This window comes from Apostichopus japonicus, chromosome 9 (assembly GCF_037975245.1).
Source record: "Apostichopus japonicus isolate 1M-3 chromosome 9, ASM3797524v1, whole genome shotgun sequence".
Taxonomy (NCBI): Eukaryota; Metazoa; Echinodermata; class Holothuroidea; order Aspidochirotida; family Stichopodidae; genus Apostichopus; species Apostichopus japonicus.
Window position 1 is genome coordinate 7,894,130 of NC_092569.1, and position 23,128 is coordinate 7,917,257.

Genomic DNA, 23,128 nt, shown 5'->3' on the forward strand with positions numbered 1-23,128 from the left:
GGGGAAAAAAAAAAACCCATACAATATTCGACCAAACCTGTTCAATTATGGCGTTAATATCCGGTAATATGCACTTGTTTTCACTAGGATGTTATATCTCGCAGAGGGAAGAACTCCCATTTGTTGGACTAGAACGACATGTTCCCCGCACCGCATGGGGTCCAGAAATTATTATATGAGTTTTTTTTTTTATTGAGGGTGTCTCCTCTCGCCGGAGGAAAAACCCAACACATTTTTGACCAAACCTGTTCAGTAAGGCGTTTAAATCTTGTCGTATGCACTTGTTTTCAGTGGGGTGTTATATCTCGCAGAGGGAAGAACTCCTGTTGTATTGATCGAAACGACCTGTTCCCCGCACCGACTGGGGTCTAGAACTTGAAGTAATGTTGAAGATTTGTTGGACAGAACGGCATGTTCCCCGCACCGCATGGGGTCCAGAAATTACTGTATGAGTGTTTTTTATATTGAGGGGCTATCCTCTCGCCGGAGAAAAAATCCCATCCTTTTTTGACCAAACCTGCCAGTAAGGCGTTAAAATCTTGTCGTATGCACAGTTTTCACTGGGGGTGTTAAATCTCGCCTTGTGTAGAACTTCCGTTGTTTTAATCGAAACGCCGGAGGAAGATCCCATACATTTTCGACCAAAAATGCCAATTATGGCGTTTTAATCCGGTCATATGCACTTGTTTTCACTGGGGTGTTATATCCAGCACAGTGAAGAACTCTCATTTTTTGGAGCAAAACGGCATGTTCCCCGCAACGTTTGGGGTCCAAAACTTATTGTTTTTTTTTTTATTTTTTATTGAGGGGCTCTCCTCTCGCCGGAGGAAAAATCCCATCCATTTTTGACCAAACCTGTCAGTAAGTCGTTTAAATCTTGTCGTATGCACTGTTTTCACTGGGGGTGTTATATCTCGCAGAGGGAAGAATTCCCGTTGTTTTGATCGAAACGACCTGTTCCCCGCACCGACAGGGTCCAGAACTTGTAGTATGCACTGTTTTTATTAAGGGTGTCTTCTCTCGCCGGAGGAAGAACCCCATACATATTCGAACAAACCTGCCAAATTATAACGTTAAAATCCGGTCATTATGAACTTGTTTTCACTGGGGTGTCATATCTTCCAGAGGGAAGAACTCCCATTTGTTGGACAGAACGACATGTTCCCCGCACCGCATGGGGTCCAGAAATTATTGTATGAGTTATTTTTTTTATTGAGGGGGTATCCTCTCGCCGGAGAAAAAATCCCATCCATTTTTGACCAAACCTGCCAGTAAGGCGTTAAAATCTTGTCGTATGCACAGTTTTCACTGAGGGTGTTAAATCTCGTCTTGTTGTAGAACTTCCGTTGTTTTAATCGAAACGACCTGTTCCCCGCACCAACTAGGGTCCAGAACTTGTAGTATGCACTGTTTTCATTAACGGGTGTCTTCTCTCGCCGGAGGAAGATCCCATACATTTTCGACCAAAAATTCCAATTATTGCGTTTAAATCCGGTCTTATGCATTTGTTTTCACTGGGGTGTTATATCTAGCACAGTGAAGAACTCTCATTTTTTGGAGCAAAACGGCATGTTCCCCGCAACGTTTGGGGTCCAAAACTTATTGTTTTTTTTTTTTATTTTTTATTGAGGGGCTCTCCTCTCGCCGTAGGAAAAATCCCATCCATTTTTTACCAAACCTGTCAGTAAGGCGTTTAAATCTTGTCGTATGCACTTGTTTTCAGTGGGGTGTTATATCTCGCACAGGGAAGAACTCCTGTTGTATTGATCGAAACGACCTGTTCCCCGCACAGACTGGGGTCCAGAACTTGTAGTATGCACTGTTTTTATTAACGGTGTCTTCTCTCGCCGGAGGAAGAACCCCATACATTTTCGAACGAACCTGCCAAATGATAGCTTTAAAATCCGATCATATGCACTTGTTTTTCACTGCGGTGTTTATATCTCTCAGAGGGGAGAACTCCCATTTGTTGGACCAGAACGACATGTTCCCCGCACCACATGGGGCCCAGAAATTATTGTATGAGTTTTTTTTTATTGAGGGTGTCTCCTCTCGCCGGAGGAAAAATCCCATCCATTTTTCACCAAACCTGTTCAGTAAGGCGTTTAAATCTTGTCGTATGCACTTCTTTTCAGTGGGGTGTTATATCTCGCAGAGGGAAGAACTCCTGTTGTATTGATCGAAACGACCTGTTCCCCGCACCGACAGGGGTCCAGAACTTGTAGTATGCACTGATTTTATTTATGGTGTCTTCTCTCGCCGGAGGAAGATCCCCATTCATTTTCGACCAAACAGGCCAATAATGGCGTTTAAATCTTGTCATATGCACTTGTTTTCACTGGAGTGTTATATCTAGCACAGTGAAGAACTCCCATTTTTTGGAGCAAAACGGCATGTTCCCCGCATCGTTTGGGGTCCAAAACTTATGGTATGATTTTTTTTTATTGAGGGGGTCTCCTCTCGCCGGAGAAAGAATCCCATCCATATTTACCAAACCTACCAGTAAGGCGTTTAAATCTTGTCGTATGCACTGTTTTCACTGGGGGTGTTAAATCTCGCCTTGTTGTAGAACTTCCGTTGTTTTAATCGAAACGACCTGTTCCCCGCACCAACTGGGGTCCAGAACTTGTAGTATGCACTGTTTTCATTAACGGGTGTCTTCTCTCGCCGGAGGAAGATCCCATACATTTTCGACCAAAAATTCCAATTATTGCGTTTAAATCCGGTCTTATGCACTTGTTTTCACTGGGGTGTTATATCTAGCACAGTGAAGAACTCTCATTTTTTGGAGCAAAACGGCATGTTCCCCGCAACGTTTGGGGTCCAAAACTTATTGTTTTTTTTTTTAATTTTTTATTGTGGGGCTCTCCTCTGGCCGTAGGAAAAATCCCATCCATTTTTTACCAAACCTGTCAGTAAGGCGTTTAAATCTTGTCGTATGCACTTGTTTTCAGTGGGGTGTTATATATCGAAACGACCTGTTCCCCGCACCGACTGGGGTCCAGAACTTGTAGTATGCACTGTTTTCATTAACGGGTGTCTTCTCTCGCCGGAGGAAGATCCCATACATTTTCGACCAAAAATTCCAATTATTGCGTTTAAATCCGGTCATATGCACTTGTTTTCACTGGAGTGTTATATCTAGCACAGTGAAGAACTCCCATTTGTTGGAGCAAAACGGCATGTTCCCCGCATCGTTTGGGGTCCAAAACTTATGGTATGATTCTTTTTTATTGAGGGGGTCTCCTCTCGCCGGAGAAAGAATCCCATCCATTTTTACCAAACCTACCAGTAAGGCGTTTAAATCTTGTCGTATGCACTGTTTTCACTGGGGGTGTTAAATCTCGCCTTGTTGTAGAACTTCCGTTGTTTTAATCGAAACGACCTGTTCCCCGCACCAACTAGGGTCCAGAACTTGTAGTATGCACTGTTTTCATTAACGGGTGTCTTCTCTCGCCGGAGGAAGATCCCATACATTTTCGACCAAAAATTCCAATTATTGCGTTTAAATCCGGTCTTATGCATTTGTTTTCACTGGGGTGTTATATCCAGCACAGTGAAGAACTCTCATTTTTTGGAGCAAAACGGCATGTTCCCCGCAACGTTTGGGGTCCAAAACTTATTGTTTTTTTTTTTTATTTTTTATTGAGGGGCTCTCCTCTCGCCGTAGGAAAAATCCCATCCATTTTTTACCAAACCTGTCAGTAAGGCGTTTAAATCTTGTCGTATGCACTTGTTTTCAGTGGGGTGTTATATCTCGCACAGGGAAGAACTCCTGTTGTATTGATCGAAACGACCTGTTCCCCGCACCGACAGGGGTCCAGAACTTGTAGTATGCACTGATTTTATTTATGGTGTCTTCTCTCGCCGGAGGAAGATCCCCATACATTTTCGACCAAACAGGCCAATCATGGCGTTTAAAACTTGTCATATGCACTTGTTTTCACTGGAGTGTTATATCTAGCACAGTGAAGAACTCCCATTTTTTGGAGCAAAACGGCATGTTCCCCGCAACGTTTGGGGTCCAAAACTTATTGTTTTTTTTTTTAATTTTTTATTGAGGGGCTCTCCTCTCGCCGGAGGAAAAATCCCATCCATTTTTGACCAAACCTGTCAGTAAGTCGTTTAAATCTTGTCGTATGCACAGTTTTCACTGAGGGTGTTAAATCTCGTCTTGTTGTAGAACTTCCGTTGTTTTAATCGAAACGACCTGTTCCCCGCACCAACTAGGGTCCAGAACTTGTAGTATGCACTGTTTTCATTAACGGGTGTCTTCTCTCGCCGGAGGAAGATCCCATACATTTTCGACCAAAAATTCCAATTATTGCGTTTAAATCCGGTCTTATGCATTTGTTTTCACTGGGGTGTTATATCTAGCACAGTGAAGAACTCTCATTTTTTGGAGCAAAACGGCATGTTCCCCGCAACGTTTGGGGTCCAAAACTTATTGTTTTTTTTTTTTATTTTTTATTGTGGGGCTCTCCTCTCGCCGTAGGAAAAATCCCATCCATTTTTTACCAAACCTGTCAGTAAGGCGTTTAAATCTTGTCGTATGCACTTGTTTTCAGTGGGGTGTTATATATCGAAACGACCTGTTCCCCGCACCGACTGGGGTCCAGAACTTGTAGTATGCACTGTTTTCATTAACGGGTGTCTTCTCTCGCCGGAGGAAGATCCCATACATTTTCGACCAAAAATTCCAATTATTGCGTTTAAATCCGGTCATATGCACTTGTTTTCACTGGAGTGTTATATCTAGCACAGTGAAGAACTCCCATTTGTTGGAGCAAAACGGCATGTTCCCCGCATCGTTTGGGGTCCAAAACTTATGGTATGATTCTTTTTTATTGAGGGGGTCTCCTCTCGCCGGAGAAAGAATCCCATCCATTTTTACCAAACCTACCAGTAAGGCGTTTAAATCTTGTCGTATGCACTGTTTTCACTGGGGGTGTTAAATCTCGCCTTGTTGTAGAACTTCCGTTGTTTTAATCGAAACGACCTGTTCCCCGCACCAACTAGGGTCCAGAACTTGTAGTATGCACTGTTTTCATTAACGGGTGTCTTCTCTCGCCGGAGGAAGATCCCATACATTTTCGACCAAAAATTCCAATTATTGCGTTTAAATCCGGTCTTATGCATTTGTTTTCACTGGGGTGTTATATCCAGCACAGTGAAGAACTCTCATTTTTTGGAGCAAAACGGCATGTTCCCCGCAACGTTTGGGGTCCAAAACTTATTGTTTTTTTTTTTTATTTTTTATTGAGGGGCTCTCCTCTCGCCGTAGGAAAAATCCCATCCATTTTTTACCAAACCTGTCAGTAAGGCGTTTAAATCTTGTCGTATGCACTTGTTTTCAGTGGGGTGTTATATCTCGCACAGGGAAGAACTCCTGTTGTATTGATCGAAACGACCTGTTCCCCGCACCGACAGGGGTCCAGAACTTGTAGTATGCACTGATTTTATTTATGGTGTCTTCTCTCGCCGGAGGAAGATCCCCATACATTTTCGACCAAACAGGCCAATCATGGCGTTTAAAACTTGTCATATGCACTTGTTTTCACTGGAGTGTTATATCTAGCACAGTGAAGAACTCCCATTTTTTGGAGCAAAACGGCATGTTCCCCGCAACGTTTGGGGTCCAAAACTTATTGTTTTTTTTTTAAATTTTTTATTGAGGGGCTCTCCTCTCGCCGGAGGAAAAATCCCATCCATTTTTGACCAAACCTGTCAGTAAGTCGTTTAAATCTTGTCGTATGCACAGTTTTCACTGAGGGTGTTAAATCTCGTCTTGTTGTAGAACTTCCGTTGTTTTAATCGAAACGACCTGTTCCCCGCACCAACTAGGGTCCAGAACTTGTAGTATGCACTGTTTTCATTAACGGGTGTCTTCTCTCGCCGGAGGAAGATCCCATACATTTTCGACCAAAAATTCCAATTATTGCGTTTAAATCCGGTCTTATGCATTTGTTTTCACTGGGGTGTTATATCTAGCACAGTGAAGAACTCTCATTTTTTGGAGCAAAACGGCATGTTCCCCGCAACGTTTGGGGTCCAAAACTTATTGTTTTTTTTTTTTATTTTTTATTGTGGGGCTCTCCTCTCGCCGTAGGAAAAATCCCATCCATTTTTTACCAAACCTGTCAGTAAGGCGTTTAAATCTTGTCGTATGCACTTGTTTTCAGTGGGGTGTTATATCTCGCACAGGGAAGAACTCCTGTTGTATTGATCGAAACGACCTGTTCCCCGCACAGACTGGGGTCCAGAACTTGTAGTATGCACTGTTTTTATTAACGGTGTCTTCTCTCGCCGGAGGAAGAACCCCATACATTTTCGAACGAACCTGCCAAATGATAGCTTTAAAATCCGATCATATGCACTTGTTTTTCACTGCGGTGTTTATATCTCTCAGAGGGGAGAACTCCCATTTGTTGGACCAGAACGACATGTTCCCCGCACCACATGGGGCCCAGAAATTATTGTATGAGTTTTTTTTTATTGAGGGTGTCTCCTCTCGCCGGAGGAAAAATCCCATCCATTTTTCACCAAACCTGTTCAGTAAGGCGTTTAAATCTTGTCGTATGCACTTCTTTTCAGTGGGGTGTTATATCTCGCAGAGGGAAGAACTCCTGTTGTATTGATCGAAACGACCTGTTCCCCGCACCGACAGGGGTCCAGAACTTGTAGTATGCACTGATTTTATTTATGGTATCTTCTCTCGCCGGAGGAAGATCCCCATACATTTTCGACCAAACAGGCCAATCATGGCGTTTAAAACTTGTCATATGCACTTGTTTTCACTGGAGTGTTATATCTAGCACAGTGAAGAACTCCCATTTTTTGGAGCAAAACGGCATGTTCCCCGCATCGTTTGGGGTCCAGAACTTGTAGTATGCACTGTTTTCATTAACGGGTGTCTTCTCTCGCCGGAGGAAGATCCCATACATTTTCGACCACAAATTCCAATTATTGCGTTTAAATCCGGTCTTATGCATATGTTTTCACTGGGGTGTTATATCTAGCACAGTGAAGAACTCTCATTTTTTGGAGCAAAACGGCATGTTCCCCGCAACGTTTGGGGTCCAAAACTTATTGTTTTTTTTTTTTATTTTTTATTGAGGGGCTCTCCTCTCGCCGTAGGAAAAATCCCATCCATTTTTTACCAAACCTGTCAGTAAGGCGTTTAAATCTTGTCGTATGCACTTGTTTTCAGTGGGGTGTTATATCTCGCACAGGGAAGAACTCCTGTTGTATTGATCGAAACGACCTGTTCCCCGCACAGACTGGGGTCCAGAACTTGTAGTATGCACTGTTTTTATTAACGGTGTCTTCTCTCGCCGGAGGAAGAACCCCATACATTTTCGAACGAACCTGCCAAATGGTAGCTTTAAAATCCGATCATATGCACTTGTTTTTCACTGCGGTGTTTATATCTCCCAGAGGGGAGAACTCCCATTTGTTGGACCAGAACGACATGTTCCCCGCACCACATAGGGCCCAGAAATTATTGTATGAGTTTTTTTTTATTGAGGGTGTCTCCTCTCGCCGGAGGAAAAATCCCATCCATTTTTCACCAAACCTGTTCAGTAAGGCGTTTAAATCTTGTCGTATGCACTTGTTTTCAGTGGGGTGTTATATCTCGCAGAGGGAAGAACTCCTGTTGTATTGATCGAAACGACCTGTTCCCCGCACCGACAGGGGTCCAGAACTTGTAGTATGCACTGTTTTCATTAACGGGTGTCTTCTCTCGCCGGAGTAAGATCCCATACATTTTCGACCAAAAATTCCAATTATGGCGTTTAAATCCGGTCATATGCACTTGTTTTCACTGGAGTGTTATATCTAGCACAGTGAAGAATTCCCATTTGTTGGAGCAAAACGGCATGTTCCCCGCATCGTTTGGGGTCCAAAACTTATGGTATGATTTTTTTTTATTGAGGGGGTCTCCTCTCACCGGAGGAAGAATCCCATCCATTTTTACCAAACCTACCAGTTAGGCGTTAAAATCTTGTCGTATGCACTGTTTTCACTGGGGCTGTTAAATCTCGCCCTGTGTAGAATTCCGTTGTTTTAATCGAAACGACCTGTTCCCCGCACCGACTGGACTCCAGAACTTGTAGTATGCACTGTTTTCATTAACGGGTGTCTTCTCTCGCCGGAGGAAGATCCCATACATTTTCGACCAAAAATTCCAATTATTGCGTTTAAATCCGGTCTTATGCACTTGTTTTCACTGGGGTGTTATATCTAGCACAGTGAAGAACTCTCATTTTTTGGAGCAAAACGGCATGTTCCCCGCATTTGTGGTCCAAAACTTATTGTTTTTTTTTTTAATTTTTTATTGAGGGGCTCTCCTCTCGCCGTAGGAAAAATCCCATCCATTTTTTACCAAACCTGTCAGTAAGGCGTTTAAATCTTGTCGTATGCACTTGTTTTCAGTGGGGTGTTATATCTCGCAGAGGGAAGAACTCCTGTTGGATTGATCGAAACGACCTGTTCCCCGCACCGACTGGACTCCAGAACTTGTAGTATGCACTGTTTTTATAAACGGGTGTCTTCTCTCGCCGGAGGAAGATCCCATACATTTTCGACCAAAAATGCCAATTATGGCGTTTAAATCCGGTCATATGCACTTGTTTTCACTGGAGTGTTATATCTAGCACAGTGAAGAGCTCCCATTTGTTGGAGCAAAACGGCATGTTCCCCGCATCGTTTGGGGTCCAAAACTTATGGTATGATTTTTTTCTTATTGAGGGGTCTCCTCTCGCCGGAGAAAGAATCCCATCCATATTTACCAAACCTACCAGTAAGGCGTTTAAATCTTGTCGTATGCACTGTTTTCACTGGGGGTGTTAAATCTCGCCTTGTTGTAGAACTTCCGTTGTTTTAATCGAAACGACCTGTTCCCCGCACCAACTGGGGTCCAGAACTTGTAGTATGCACTGTTTTCATTAACGGGTGTCTTCTCTCGCCGGAGGAAGATCCCATACATTTTCGACCAAAAATGCCAATTATGGCGTTTAAATCCGGTCATATGCACTTGTTTTCACTGGAGTGTTATATCTAGCACAGTGAAGAGCTCCCATTTGTTGGAGCAAAACGGCATGTTCCCCGCATCGTATGGGGTCCAAAACTTATGGTATGATTCTTTTTTATTGAGGGGGTCTCCTCTCGCCGGAGAAAGAATCCCATCCATTTTTACCAAACCTGTCAGTAAGGCGTTTAAATCTTGTCGTATGCACTTGTTTTCAGTGGGGTGTTATATCTCGCACAGGGAAAAACTCCTTCTGTATTGATCGAAACGACCTGTTCCCCGCACAGACTGGGGTCCAGAACTTGTAGTATGCACTGTTTTTATTAACGGTGTCTTCTCTCGCCGGAGGAAGAACCCCATACATTTTCGAACGAACCTGCCAAATGATAGCTTTAAAATCCGATCATATGCACTTGTTTTTCACTGCGGTGTTTATATCTCCCAGAGGGGAGAACTCCCATTTGTTGGACCAGAACGACATGTTCCCCGCACCACATGGGGCCCAGAAATTATTGTATGAGTTTTTTTTTATTGAGGGTGTCTCCTCTCGCCGGAGGAAAAATCCCATCCATTTTTCACCAAACCTGTTCAGTAAGGCGTTTAAATCTTGTCGTATGCACTGTTTTCACTGGGGGTGTTAAATCTCGCCTTGTGTAGAACTTCCGTTGTTTTAATCGAAACGACCTGTTCCCCGCACCGACTGGACTCCAGAACTTGTAGTATGCACTGTTTTCATTAACGGGTGTCTTCTCTCGCCGGAGGAAGATCCCATACATTTTCGACCAAAAATGCCAATTACGGCGTTTAAATCCGGTCTTATGCACTTGTTTTCACTGGGGTGTTATATCTAGCACAGTGAAGAACTCTCATTTTTTGGAGCAAAACGGCATGTTCCCCGCATCGTTTGGGGTCCAAAACTAATGGTATGATTCTTTTTTATTGAGGGGGTCTCCTCTCGCCGGAGAAAGAATCCCATCCATTTTTACCAAACCTACCAGTAAGGCGTTTAAATCTTGTCGTATGCACTGTTTTCACTGGGGGTGTTAAATCTCGCCTTGTTGTAGAACTTCTGTTGTTTTAATCGAAACGACCTGTTCCCCGCACCAACTGGGGTCCAGAACTTGTAGTATGCACTGTTTTCATTAACGGGTGTCTTCTCTCGCCGGAGGAAGATCCCATACATTTTCGACCAAAAATTCCAATTATTGCGTTTAAATCCGGTCTTATGCACTTGTTTTCACTGGGGTGTTATATCTAGCACAGTGAAGAACTCTCATTTGTTGGAGCAAAACGGCATGTTCCCCGCATCGTTTGGGGTCCAAAACTTATGGTATGATTTTTTTTTTATTGAGGGGCTCTCCTCTCGCCGTAGGCAAAATCCCATCCATTTTTTACCAAACCTGTCAGTAAGGCGTTAAAATCTTGTCGTATGCACTTGTTTTCAGTGGGATGTTATATCTCGCAGAGGGAAGAACTCCTGTTGTATTGATCGAAACGACCTGTTCCCCGCACCGACTGGACTCCAGAACTTGTAGTATGCACTGATTTTATTTATGGTGTCTTCTCTCGCCGGAGGAAGATCCCCATACATTTTCGACCAAACAGGCCAATTATGGCGTTTAAAACTTGTCATATGCACTTGTTTTCACTGGAGTGTTATATCTAGCACAGTGAAGAACTCCCATTTTTTGGAGCAAAACGGCATGTTCCCCGCATCGTTTGGGGTCCAAAACTTATGGTATGATTTTTTTTTTATTGAGGGGGTGTCCTCTCGCCGGAGGAAAAACCCCATACATTTTTGACCAAACCTGCCAGTAAGGCGTTAAAATCTTTTCGCATGCACTGTTTTCACTGGGGGTGTTAAATCTCGCCTAGTATAGAACTCCCGTTGTTTTAATCGAAACGACCTGTTCCCCGCACCGACTGGGGTCCAGAACTTGTAGTATGCAATGATTTTATTTATGGTGTCTTCTCTCGCCGGAGGAAGATCCGCATACATTTTTGACCAAACAGGCCAATTATGGCGTTTAAAACTTGTCATATGCACTTGTTTTCACTGGAGTGTTATATCTAGCACAGTGAAGAACTCCCATTTGTTGGAGCAAAACAGCATGTTCCCCGCATCGTTTGGGGTCCAAAACTTATGGTATGATTTTTTTTTTATTGAGGGGGTCTCCTCTCGCCGGAGAAAAAATCCCATCCATTTTTACCAAACCTACCAGTAAGGCGTTTAAATCTTGTCGTATGCACTGTTTTCACTGGGGGTGTTAAATCTCGCCTTGTGTAGAACTTCCGTTGTTTTAATCGAAACGACCTGTTCCCCGCACCGACTGGGGTCCAGAACTTGTAGTATGCACTGTTTTTATTCTCTCGTCGGAGGAAGATCCCATACATTTTCAACCAAACATTCCAATTATGGCGTTTAAATCCGGTCATATGCACTTGTTTTCACTGGGGTGTTATATCTAGCAAAGGGAAAAACTCCCATTTTTTGGGGTCCAAAACTAATTGTATGATTTTTTATTTTTTCCATTGAGAGGCTCCTCTCGCCGGAAAAAAACACCGCATCCATTTTTTACCAAACCTTTTAGTAAGGCGTTAAAATCTTGTCGTATACATTTGTTTTCACTGGGGTGTTATATCTAGCACAGTGAAGAACTCTCATTTTTTGGAGCAAAACGGCATGTTCCCCGCAACGTTTGGGGTCCAAAACTTTTTTTTTTAAATTTTTTATTGAGGGGCTCTCCTCTCGCCGTAGGAAAAATCGCATCCATTTTTTACCAAACCTGTCAGTAAGGCGTTTAAATCCGTTCGTATGCACTGTTTACACTGGGGTGTTAAATCTCGCCGAAGGAAGAAATGCCGTTTTTTCGCGACCGAAACGACCTGTTTGCCGCACCGTATGGGTTTCCAAAACTTGTAGTGCAGTGTTATAATAAAGGGTTTCTCCTTTCGCCGGAGTCAAAATCCAAATACCGTTTTGACCAAAACCGCCAAGTAAGGCGTTTAAAATCCGAAAGTGTGTGTTTCCTCTCCCCGAGGGGAAGAACTCCCAAACACACCTAGGATGCTTTCGATCGAAACCCCCCTCTTTCTTAGCACTGTATAGGCTGATAACTAAATGTAAGCACCCTTTTTATAAGGGTTTCTCTGCTCTCTCGTTTTCGGGATGCATTTGTTGGCTACAGGAGAAACCCTCAGGAAACGGTAGTTACCTCAATTTTTGAAGATGCAGGGAACAAGCCGTTTCGGTCGAAAAGATCAGAGGAACTGTTGGGAAGCCCTTCCCTCGGCGAGAGGGAACAACTACAGTGTAAAACGGTGCATACGACCAGTGTTTAATCCCCTTTTGGTGCGGGGCACAGGTTATTCCGGCCGAAAACGGGAATATTCCTCTTGGCGAGGGGTGATACCCTTATAAAAATGGTGCGTACTTACAGTGACGATGCTAAACAATGCCTTTCGGTCGAACAGATGAGGGGTTGTTGGGAATTCTTCCCTCGTTGAGATGAGACACCCTCATAACAAATTGTGCCTACCACCAGTTTGGGCCTCAATTTGGTGAGGGACAGGCCGTTTAGGTCGAAAACAACGATGAACTCATCTCGGCGAGAGGAGACACTCATATAAAAACGGTGCGTTCTTGCAAACGAGGCTTTACAGTGCTGGGAAGAATGCCTTTCGGAACAGATCAGATGGGTTGTTGGGAATTCTTACCTCGGCAAGTGTAGGGGGCCCAGTGCAAACCACCAGTTTGGAGCCTCATGTGGTTGGGGGGGCGGGGGGGGACAGGCCGTTTCGGTCAGAAAAGATCAGAAGGGGTTTTTGGGAGTTCTTCACCCGGCGAGAGGAGACACCCCTCATTAAAAAACTGAAAGGCTGATTAGATCAGGAAAGCTAGGTTGTTCATCTGTGTCATATAACTAAATGCGGTAATTATTGCATTCTAGAACCCAAATGTACAATACTTTATTAGACCCTTAAGATGGGACAGTTGCATGTGTTGATTAGTTGAATGTGTTGTTGAGCCATGAATAAATGCAAATAGGCCTGTCGAATTATTTTTCAAGGAATATTTGTCCTACGTGATGCTTCGGATTACCCTTTCTATTTTCACTACCTGTATTCTCACAACCAGACCGATCAGTCAACGTGAAATAAAATAATCACCGATGTTGTTTCAAGAGTTTAAAACAATTTCCAAACGTGTTACATGCCGGTTAATATCAATTTAACCATTATCAGGGTCTTCGTAGATGATTCAGAAATCCTATCGTGGAAAGGGATCAATTTAAGACAACGCGTAATAAAAACAGAAATTCTTTAGCAGTTTCAAATAATTACGACAAGCATTATTTTATTAGCATATTTTCCATATAAAAGAAATGTGACCTGCGATTAATAATGTACCATCAATGAACAAGACTACATGCAATTTCCAAATGGTTAACATAAGCAATTAGAAGAGATGTGATAACCAGAGCTAAAAAAAAGAATTTCGGTAAATGACCAGAACAATTTGTGTTATTACATTGAAACAAGCAACAAAGCGACCCTCCCGCCTCCCTCGGACTGAAAATAGGCTGTCATGAGACGCACAATCAGTACATACAGACAAATATTTAACCAACTTTAATGTGTAACAAGTTACTAAATTGAACGCTCGAGCAGCGATTTACACGATTTCAGGTGTTCAATAAAACCAATATCATAAATATCATGAGATGATGTTGCTACCATGAAAGCGAAATGCTGTGGAATCAATTAAAAAATGTATTTACAGATATATATCACCAGGCCATATACATGAACTATATGTGATTAAAATTGTTAAAATTATAAACATTAATTTACTTTATTTCTCGTGGTTACAGCAAAGGCTCGATGACATTCGTTGGACACGATAACATTGAACTACATTGTGACGATTTCACTTTTACAAAATGAACGCTCCGGAACCCCCATCAACTGGTGTGTAGAACAGTAAACAAAGTATGGATAAGATCCATCAAACGTTTACAAAGGTAACGATATATGGTTACATAATGTAATGATGACATAGTTCCATTATTTATGTACAAAAATAGAAAGTAAAGCAAGGAAGAAGATATGGTATGGAACTGATAAAGTTGTATGCATAGATTGGTAATGTTAACTGTAAATTAAAAAGTAACTCGTATGATTTCACCTGAACTTAAGATGTAACTGTCAGCAGATCATATGTATTTATGAGTCAGGTTAAAAAAAAAACGAAGTGATTACCATATTCACATCAATCGTCGCAATTAGGCATACCACTGTTTGAAAATTTGTCAATGAGTCCAGGGTTTGAGAGAATGTACAATGAAATGATTGGTCATAAATAACGATATGAAGCTGTGATAAACATTAAACATCAATAAGTAAATGAAAGCGCAACTATGCTCGACTCTCATCGGCCTCCACTGTTTCATCGGCAGGCGAAGCTTCCTCCAGGGGAGAGTCCAAGTCCATATCCTCCTCAGCAGCGGGAATTGCATGTTGTTCGTTAGCATTATTGTCCATCTCACCGTCTTCATCTGGACTATGTAACTGTACTTTTATATCATCCTTTGTTAAAGGCGTATACCGCTCCTCTTGAACAGAGTCAGATTGGGGCGCTTCAACTATCTCTGTGGTTATTCCTTGGTAACTGCAGAGATATATGTATATAAAAATATATATAAAAAATAAAATAAATATACATTTGACTGGGAGCGAAATATTATATATATATATTTACATATATTATATATATATATATACATAATGATATCCATATATATACATATATAGATAAACATATATATAAATTTATCAATACAACTATTTATAAATACATATATATATATATTATACATAAATAAATATATATATAAATAAATAAAAATTTCTTTAAATTGGTGTTTATATGAATATATATATATTAATATTTAAATATAATTATATTAACACATATATATATATATATATATATATATAAATATATATTAATAGATATAAAATAAATATAATTATATATAAATATATATTTATGACTGTAACCAAATAAGAACTAACCTAATATTTGCAATTTTTTACTATAAATTTAAGTTTTCAATTGATGTTGAACGTTATATCCATTCAAAATCAAGTAAGTGTTAGAAAGATAAAGTAAGTTATATTCAATTACAACATGCATTTTCTGAATGCCCAGAGTTGTTCCGTTCTTGAAATTTCATTAAAACATGTTCTATGCAAGATTGTAAAAGGTGATTATAATTATAACAATATGTATATGCTGTATTGTTTTAAAAGAAAATATGCTGAATAAATGGAGAAAAAAAAAAATATATTAATAAGTATATATATAAAGTTATATACATAGATATATAAATAAATATATAAACAATATTTATATTTATATATGTATATCAATATATATATAACTATATATATAAATAAACATATAGATATCCATACATACATATATAGATATACATATATATAAATTTATCAATACAACTTATTATATATATATATAAATATATACATAAATAAATATATATATTAATTAATAAAAATTGATGTTTATATGAATATATATATGAATATATATATATATACATAATTATATAGACATATATATATATATAATTATATATATCTATATATATATATATCTATATATATATATATATTTATCAATATAATTATATATTATATAATTATATATTATATAATTATCATTATAATATAATTAAATATAATTTAATATAATTAAATTAAATTAAATTATAATAAATAATTAATTATAATATATAAATAATTAATGATAATATATAATTAAATTAATTATAATTATATAATATATATTATATAATTATATATATTATAATTATATATTATATATATAATATTATATATCATATACAATATATATTAAATATTACATAATATTATATATTATATAATTATATTATATAATTTTATATAATTATAACTATAATTTTATATAATTATATTTATTATATATTATCATATTATATATAATTATATATATATAATTATATATATAAGACACATATATATATATATATATATACATATATAGATAGATAAACATATATATAGATATATCATTACAAAGCTATATAGATATATGTATAAACACTCTATTGCTTTGCGTTGCATTGAGTTTGACGCAAATATTGAGTTTGTGATGTCTTTGAATTTATTTAACTAGCACTAGAACATTTATACGTACCCCGATTGACGTTTCTCATTAGCCTTAATGCATATCAGCATAATAGTGGTGAGAGCAAAAAGGATCCCCAATGCAATAAGTCCAACGATCACTGTATCAAAAGAGGCAAAAGATGAATTATGATTATCTACTTTTGGTGATATGAAGGTTATTTTATTTAATTTTTTTTTCCATCCGTATTTTATTTCTCTTCTCAACACAATATAAAACAGCACGGTGTCGCAGCACCTTTGTATCAAATTATAATACTCCAATACAATACATGCTCCTAAACATTTTCAAAACAATTATCGAACTTAATCAATTTATGCTCCTTTTTCTCTTTTTGTATGAAGGTTATTACTGAATAAATTAGATACAATGTCATACTTTCAAACTACTTAAATCCTCTAATTGGATTGGGACCGTTGTAGTCAGCGGACCATGCTTTAACCCATGGAAAATGCACAGTAAGCTCAGCCCAACGTCCTGATAAAAATGCATGATTTTAAATTGAGGGCTCATCAGCATATAAAGGTTGTCTTGCAACATCACCATAGTAAGTTTGAAGAATCTCCAACTTGTGGTTGTAAATTTTTTTGCAATTTGACGATATTGACATTTGACCCTGTGACCTCATTAATTTTAATGATGTGAGCAACAAAATTAATCTCGTTCATCAACTCATCATTGGACCACCTACCCACCAAGTATTGATCAATCATTCCCTTGTTGAGTTATTGTGCATACAAATTACTGTTACAACAAGAAAGTCAAAAGACTTAAGTGTTTCCTTGCCCATATGATAATAAACTTTAGGTAGAAGATTTTCTAACGATCTGAAATGCTGAGCAGAAATGGCAAGTCTTACACAATTGAGTAATGCATCTCTATGGGAAGAGGGTCGAAGGTCAAACAAACTTCACTTCTGTATAATTCTACTTATTCTGACTATAACCAACAATCAAGATATTGTATTCACAAGGTTTACAGCCTTTGACCTCTGGTGACCTCAAATAAACATTAGCCTCCATGAAAAACACTAGGGATCATCAGCACACCAAAGGCTACCAACATACCAAGTTTAAGCAACTTTTACTTCTTGAGATATCGTGTTCACACGGTTTTCAGACTTTGACCTTTGGTGACCTTTGACCTTCGGTGACCTTTGACCTTCATGGAAAACATGAAATACCACGTTGGACCCCATCAGTTGGAGTTTCACAAGTTATTGCCCCCAAGAGCCATAATTGACCTTTGGTGACCTTGGATTACATAACGGTTATTTAGTAAAACCTGCACCTACTTCATTCACAATATGTCCCAATATATCAGCCATGTCAGACTTCGTCACTGGAAGTTGTTACAAAATTGACGTAAGTGGACTTTTTTTTGCCCATAAGCAACCTTGAATGACCTTGGATGGCGATACGTTATTATGAAAAATGTTCCCCTTGATGAAGTGCACTCCATCCTAAAATTGTTATGCACTCCAATGTACAAACACAATGTTATTGCTCAAAAGGTATCAAATCCAAGCGTTGGCACCTCATAACTTAAGAACCAGGTGGGAAGTGGGAGTTAGTTTCGTCTATAGAGCACACAGAGCTCTATCATATATTAAAATATTGACAAACATATTTTTCTTTGCCTTGTATCTCCTAAAATGAGCATATATAAAAAAACATGTCGAACCCTGTCAATGGGATTTATTGTTTTCAGCCTTTGACTTCTGGTGACCCCAAATGACCTTTGATATCCATGAAAAATAACAGGGATCATATAATCACTAAGAGTTACCAACATACTATGTTTAAAGCTCAAGTCAACTTTACTATTTGAGATATCGTGTTAACATGGTTATCAGCTTTTGACCTCTGGTGACCTCAAATGACCTTGGCTCTCATGAAAAACCATAGGGGTTATCTGCTTACCAAGGGCTATCAACACACTGAGTTTAAAGTTCAAGCATCTTTTACTGATTGAGATATTGTGTTTTCAAGTTTATTAACTTTTGACCTCTGGTGACCTCTCAAATGACCCTTGACCTCCATAAAAAAAAATAGAGACCATCTACTCACTAAGGGCTACCCACATACTAAGTTTGAAATTCCAAAAACTTTAAATCCTTGAGATATTGTGCTTACAAGGTTTTCAGACTTTGACCTCTGTTGACCTCAAATGACCTTTGAACTCCATGAAAAACAATAGGGATCATCTACTTACTAAGGGCTACCCACATACCACGTTTGAAGTTCATCCAACTGTGTTAACAAGCAAAGCGTCACTTACACACACGCATACACACGCCATTACCATCGCATAGATTCCTTTCGGCCTTCAGCAAGGAATCAAAAATTTGGCTGAACCCTGCCTCTCCATAAATAAGCATGTTATCAATTACAATCAGAAAGCCAGTGGGCTTTTTGTGATTCCTGGCCAATTGAGATTATAATCCCTCGTCATTGTTGATTAAATTTATCAGCAAGGTTCTTTCACTTACTGTGGACCTAACTACTAAATATGTTAACTTACCTTGTTAACAAGCTATTTTCAGCCCAAATCAACTTAAGCCCTGCCTCCTAAAAAATGTGCATAATATCGCATTGATCATACATCATCATGTACCAGCTATCTTCCAATACCTTCAAATGATGATTCAATTCTGAAAGTGTTTACATTTGACCCTGTGACCTCATTAATATTCTTGACATGACCAGCAAAATCAATAGGGCCCTTCTACTCACTATGGCACATCTATGCACAAAGTATGACTTCAATCCAATCCTGTTCAGTTACCAAGTTTACAAGCTGTCTTAGTAAAAGTCAACTTAAGCCCCACCCCCTAATAAATATGCATAATATCAACTTAAACATATATCACCGTGTACCTGCTATCTACCAAAATATAACTAGTATAAATAATCCAACTTTTGGTTGCAGAGTTATGAGAATTTGAAGATGTTTATGTTTGACCTTGTGACCTCATTAATGAGATGAGCACCAAAATCAATAGGGTTAACCTGCTCAAATGGCTCATCTATGTACCAAGTATGACTTCAATCCAACTTGTCATTGCTCAGTTACAGAGTTACACACTATTTTAGTGAAAATAAACTTAAGCCGGCCCCTAATAAATTCAACTTGGACATATATTGACAAACATATACCCACTATCTACACATTAAAACCAAGTATGAATAAATGTTGACTTAAGTTTGTGGAGTTTCAAGCAATTGGAGATTTTCACGTTGACCCTGTGACCTCATTTTATTCATGAGATGAGCACCAAAATCTTCTACTCAGTATGGCACATCTATGTACCAAGTATCCAACATGGAAATGTTGAGTTACCATGTTTATGATCCAAGGGATCATACACACACACACTCTCACATGTACTCACACTTAACCCTCATTGGGAACACCTTGTGAGGAACAGCAATGAGCGTGAGGATACCTTAGGAGTGAGGATGTGAGGATAGCTGTAGCCCATGAGAGTAATTAGTTATACTTCAGGGGCGTATCCAGGATTTTCCAATAGGGGGGGGCGTCAGGCATGAATGATTGCCGTCCTGGGGGATGGGTCTAAGGGGAGGGGTGTACAATTTTTGCTTTCGAAGAAGGGCTGAAATGCAAAATGGTGTCATATGCATGGGCGGCGATCCGTACTTTCGAGTGGGGGGGGGGGGGGATATGACCTTGTTGACTATCTAAGCGTAGCGCCACCATGGGTTGGCGCGAAGCGTACAAGAAAATTTTGGGATTAACAAACCCTCTAGATGGCCGGAAATGGCACTTCCCGAGGTTTCCAAGCGGCATATACCCAACTTTTAAAATAGGGATGTCATGTCCGAAATATCTCATAATCAGGATCCAAAATACTTTTTTTTAAATTTCGGGTGTTATTTTGGGAAAATTGCCCCTGTCAATCTTGTTTCAGGCGCAACGTTAGAATGTTCGAGAGCTCTTTTTTATTATTCGATGAAGAAAATGGCCTCATGCAGGCTATTATAGGCCTATACACATGCAATACACAATTACACATAGTTACATTCCTAGGTACCGATTGCTAGGGCATCCAGGTGAAACGTGTATTAAGCATTACCCTGGTTACATGAGATTCTCAGCTGTTCGAGGGAACATGTACGTGTGTAGGCCTACTATAGGGCCTATATGAATACTATGAGGGTGTATATATGTACTATATCAATACCGTGGGCGCAATAATACATTTTGTTGGTATAGGGCCAATGAAGCCTACAGTGAACTATTTTTGCTTTATAAAGACGCTTTATTTGAAAAGATCGCACTGCGTTTATGGTAGGCGAGAAATGAAGCTAAAAAAGAGCCGTACATTAACGAAGATGCATAAATGTAGGCATGAAAATATTCTTATCCCTGGCATTTGGTGGGGGGGGGGGATATGGTGCATTACATCCCCTCCACCCATTTTCATGGGAGGATATATCCCCCCCTCCACCCAGGATCGCCGCCCATGGCCATATGTGATCCATTTTTCGACCTTAATAATAAGCAACATTTCCAGTAAATATGGACACAAAATGCACAATTTAGTATGGCTGGCATGTCACTTAGTGGTTATAGTGATAATACAAACACAATTACCATCTATGTTTCTAAAACTATTATGCCGCCGAACTTCGCCAGAACCTTTTTTTGGCAAACAAAAAATAAAGCAGACTGGAGGGGGGGGGGGGTTGAGCGATCACCGACATCTCACATAAAGGTCGTCATCAATTTTTTTTTCTTTTTGGCTAAACTTTTTTTTTTTTTGGTGACGACCAATAGGGGGGTGTGCGCCTGTTGTGCCCCCCCCTGGATACGCCCCTGATACTTGAAAGGGTTAAAGCTGTACCATGGGCAAAAAATATCATGATTGTGGTTTTAAAAGAAAAACTAATTAAGATCAAACCACATACCTTATGTTGCATTACAGAATAGAGGCAGAGAATGCCTACTAATATACTACTTAAAGATCAAGTCAAATAAAGGTATAACAGTTACAAGGAGTTACAAGCTAAGTTTTAAGTAAATTTATTATTTGCATTTTAGGACCTTAACATTATATGAGTACCAGTGATTGTGGGTAAAGAACTTAAATGAGATATCAATATAACTTATTGCATCTAAGATGCAACCTAAATAGATGACCATATTAGTGACCATATTATTCTTGTCAACTTAGTTTGTTAACTTACGCCCTCTATTGGCCTCTGGCTAGAGTAATCCAGATTGCATTGATGGAATTTTCCATCAGTATTATTTATAAAGTTTCTATACACATGCTAATTAGGTTACAATTGAAAGTACCTAGGCTTGTATATAAAGGACACACATGTGGTCACTCACTCTCTTCTCCACATGGTCTGCAGACGGTTAAATACTGATAACAGTTATACATATCACTTACTTTAGACATTGCATTTACTTAGGGCATGTTCACCCTCTGTTTATCTCATTAAGAGAGTGTTTATAGGGCAGGGTGGATATTGCATTCATATTTGAAATGCCTTACTTATTAGGAGAACTTGATTGTCTAGTCTGCATCATATTTATTTGGTAGATCTATATTTTAGAAGCCTAAATAGATGCCTTCATTGCTATTAGAAGCCAAATAATAACTTTGACCAGAGGAATATGAAAATTGACCTATTGATGCTGTATTCTGGGTATGTTGTATGAGTGCCAGGATCAGTGTTTCCTCTAAGAAATTTCCCATTGAGTCAAAATGGCTAATATCTGAATATTTGACTCACCCCATCCTGGGGGAGGGGTCTAAGGGGAGGGGTAAAATTATATTATTGAACCAAAAACACAATCGGTCAATGTGTTTGTGACTTTTTGCGATGTTACATTTTGCCGACAGTATTAGTACCAGGGGTGTAGCCAGGATTTTCAAAGTTGTAGACACGACTATCTGAGCCATCGGTTGGCGCGGAGCGTACAAGAAAATTTTTGGTTTTACAAACCCCCAGATGGCCGGAAATGGCCCTTCCCGAGTGTTCATATTGGTTCCCTGGCCTCTTGGTAACTTGAGACACCTCATTCAATATCACTTTTAAACCAAAAATACAAACGAGCTAAAAAAGGACTTAATTCAATACTACATAATGCATTTAAAATTAGCAAGGTACATGTACAGAGTAAGCCAGTAACAACAGGCAACAAAGTGCTGCAGCTCTATAAAGTCTGTTAATCAACAATAGGCTTATTTGACTGTGGAATGTTTCTCAACTGAAATATCATCTGCATAAACAGGTTCTTAACTAGATGTTAAAAAACTGACAAGATCGGATCCTAGTCTTTTTCGGCAGGTAGAGTGTTGATTAAAACAGCACAGGATAGAAATGACAGCCTAGATGACAGAAGAATAGGTCACCTAATTTAGCCATATTCTTGCTACATCCATTTCAATAGTTTTTCCTGTCTAGTCTCTAAAACTCGTCCAGCAAGCTTATGGATTTGAGTTATGGGTGTTTTAAAAAAAAAAAAAACTTGGCCGAAAAAGTGTAGGCCTGGGCCTACAGTGCTACATACTGGCTACGCCCCTGTGTACTAAATTTAACATCGGCCAATCAAATGTCTGATTTTAAATTGCGGCATGGAACCCTGAGCTTTATTTAAACGATGATTGCTAAATAATAATAAATTAGTTTGTTGCATATTACGCTTTATTTTTACAAGCTAAATTTGGCTCAAATATAGTGCACCACTTGCAATGCAGGGTAGGAATTTTGATTTGGCTCTGGGGGGCTGTTTTGGAAAATGAAAAGTTAAAAACGCCCCCTTAATGTATTTACGAGGGCTTTTTTATGGTTGAAGGGAGCGCT

At 39.2% G+C, this 23,128-nt stretch overlaps 1 protein-coding gene and 1 long non-coding RNA gene across 4 annotated transcripts in view; one reads left to right on the forward strand and one right to left on the reverse strand.

Moving 5' to 3' along the window:
• The window catches only part of LOC139973734 (uncharacterized), a 245,354-nt gene that overhangs the window by 64,428 nt on the left and 157,798 nt on the right, over positions 1-23,128 (forward strand). The window lies entirely within an intron of this gene.
• Positions 13,362-23,128, reverse strand: part of LOC139973726 (kremen protein 1-like) — a 169,385-nt gene continuing 159,618 nt past the window's right edge. For all 3 annotated transcript variants that reach the window (XM_071980576.1, XM_071980575.1, XM_071980577.1), the window contains 2 exons: positions 16,296-16,386; positions 13,362-14,702 (listed from right to left, as the gene is read on the reverse strand). In XM_071980576.1, the coding sequence (XP_071836677.1) occupies positions 14,450-14,702; positions 16,296-16,386 (344 nt within the window). In that variant the 3' untranslated portion in view covers positions 13,362-14,449. The remainder of the gene's footprint in view (positions 14,703-16,295; positions 16,387-23,128) is intronic.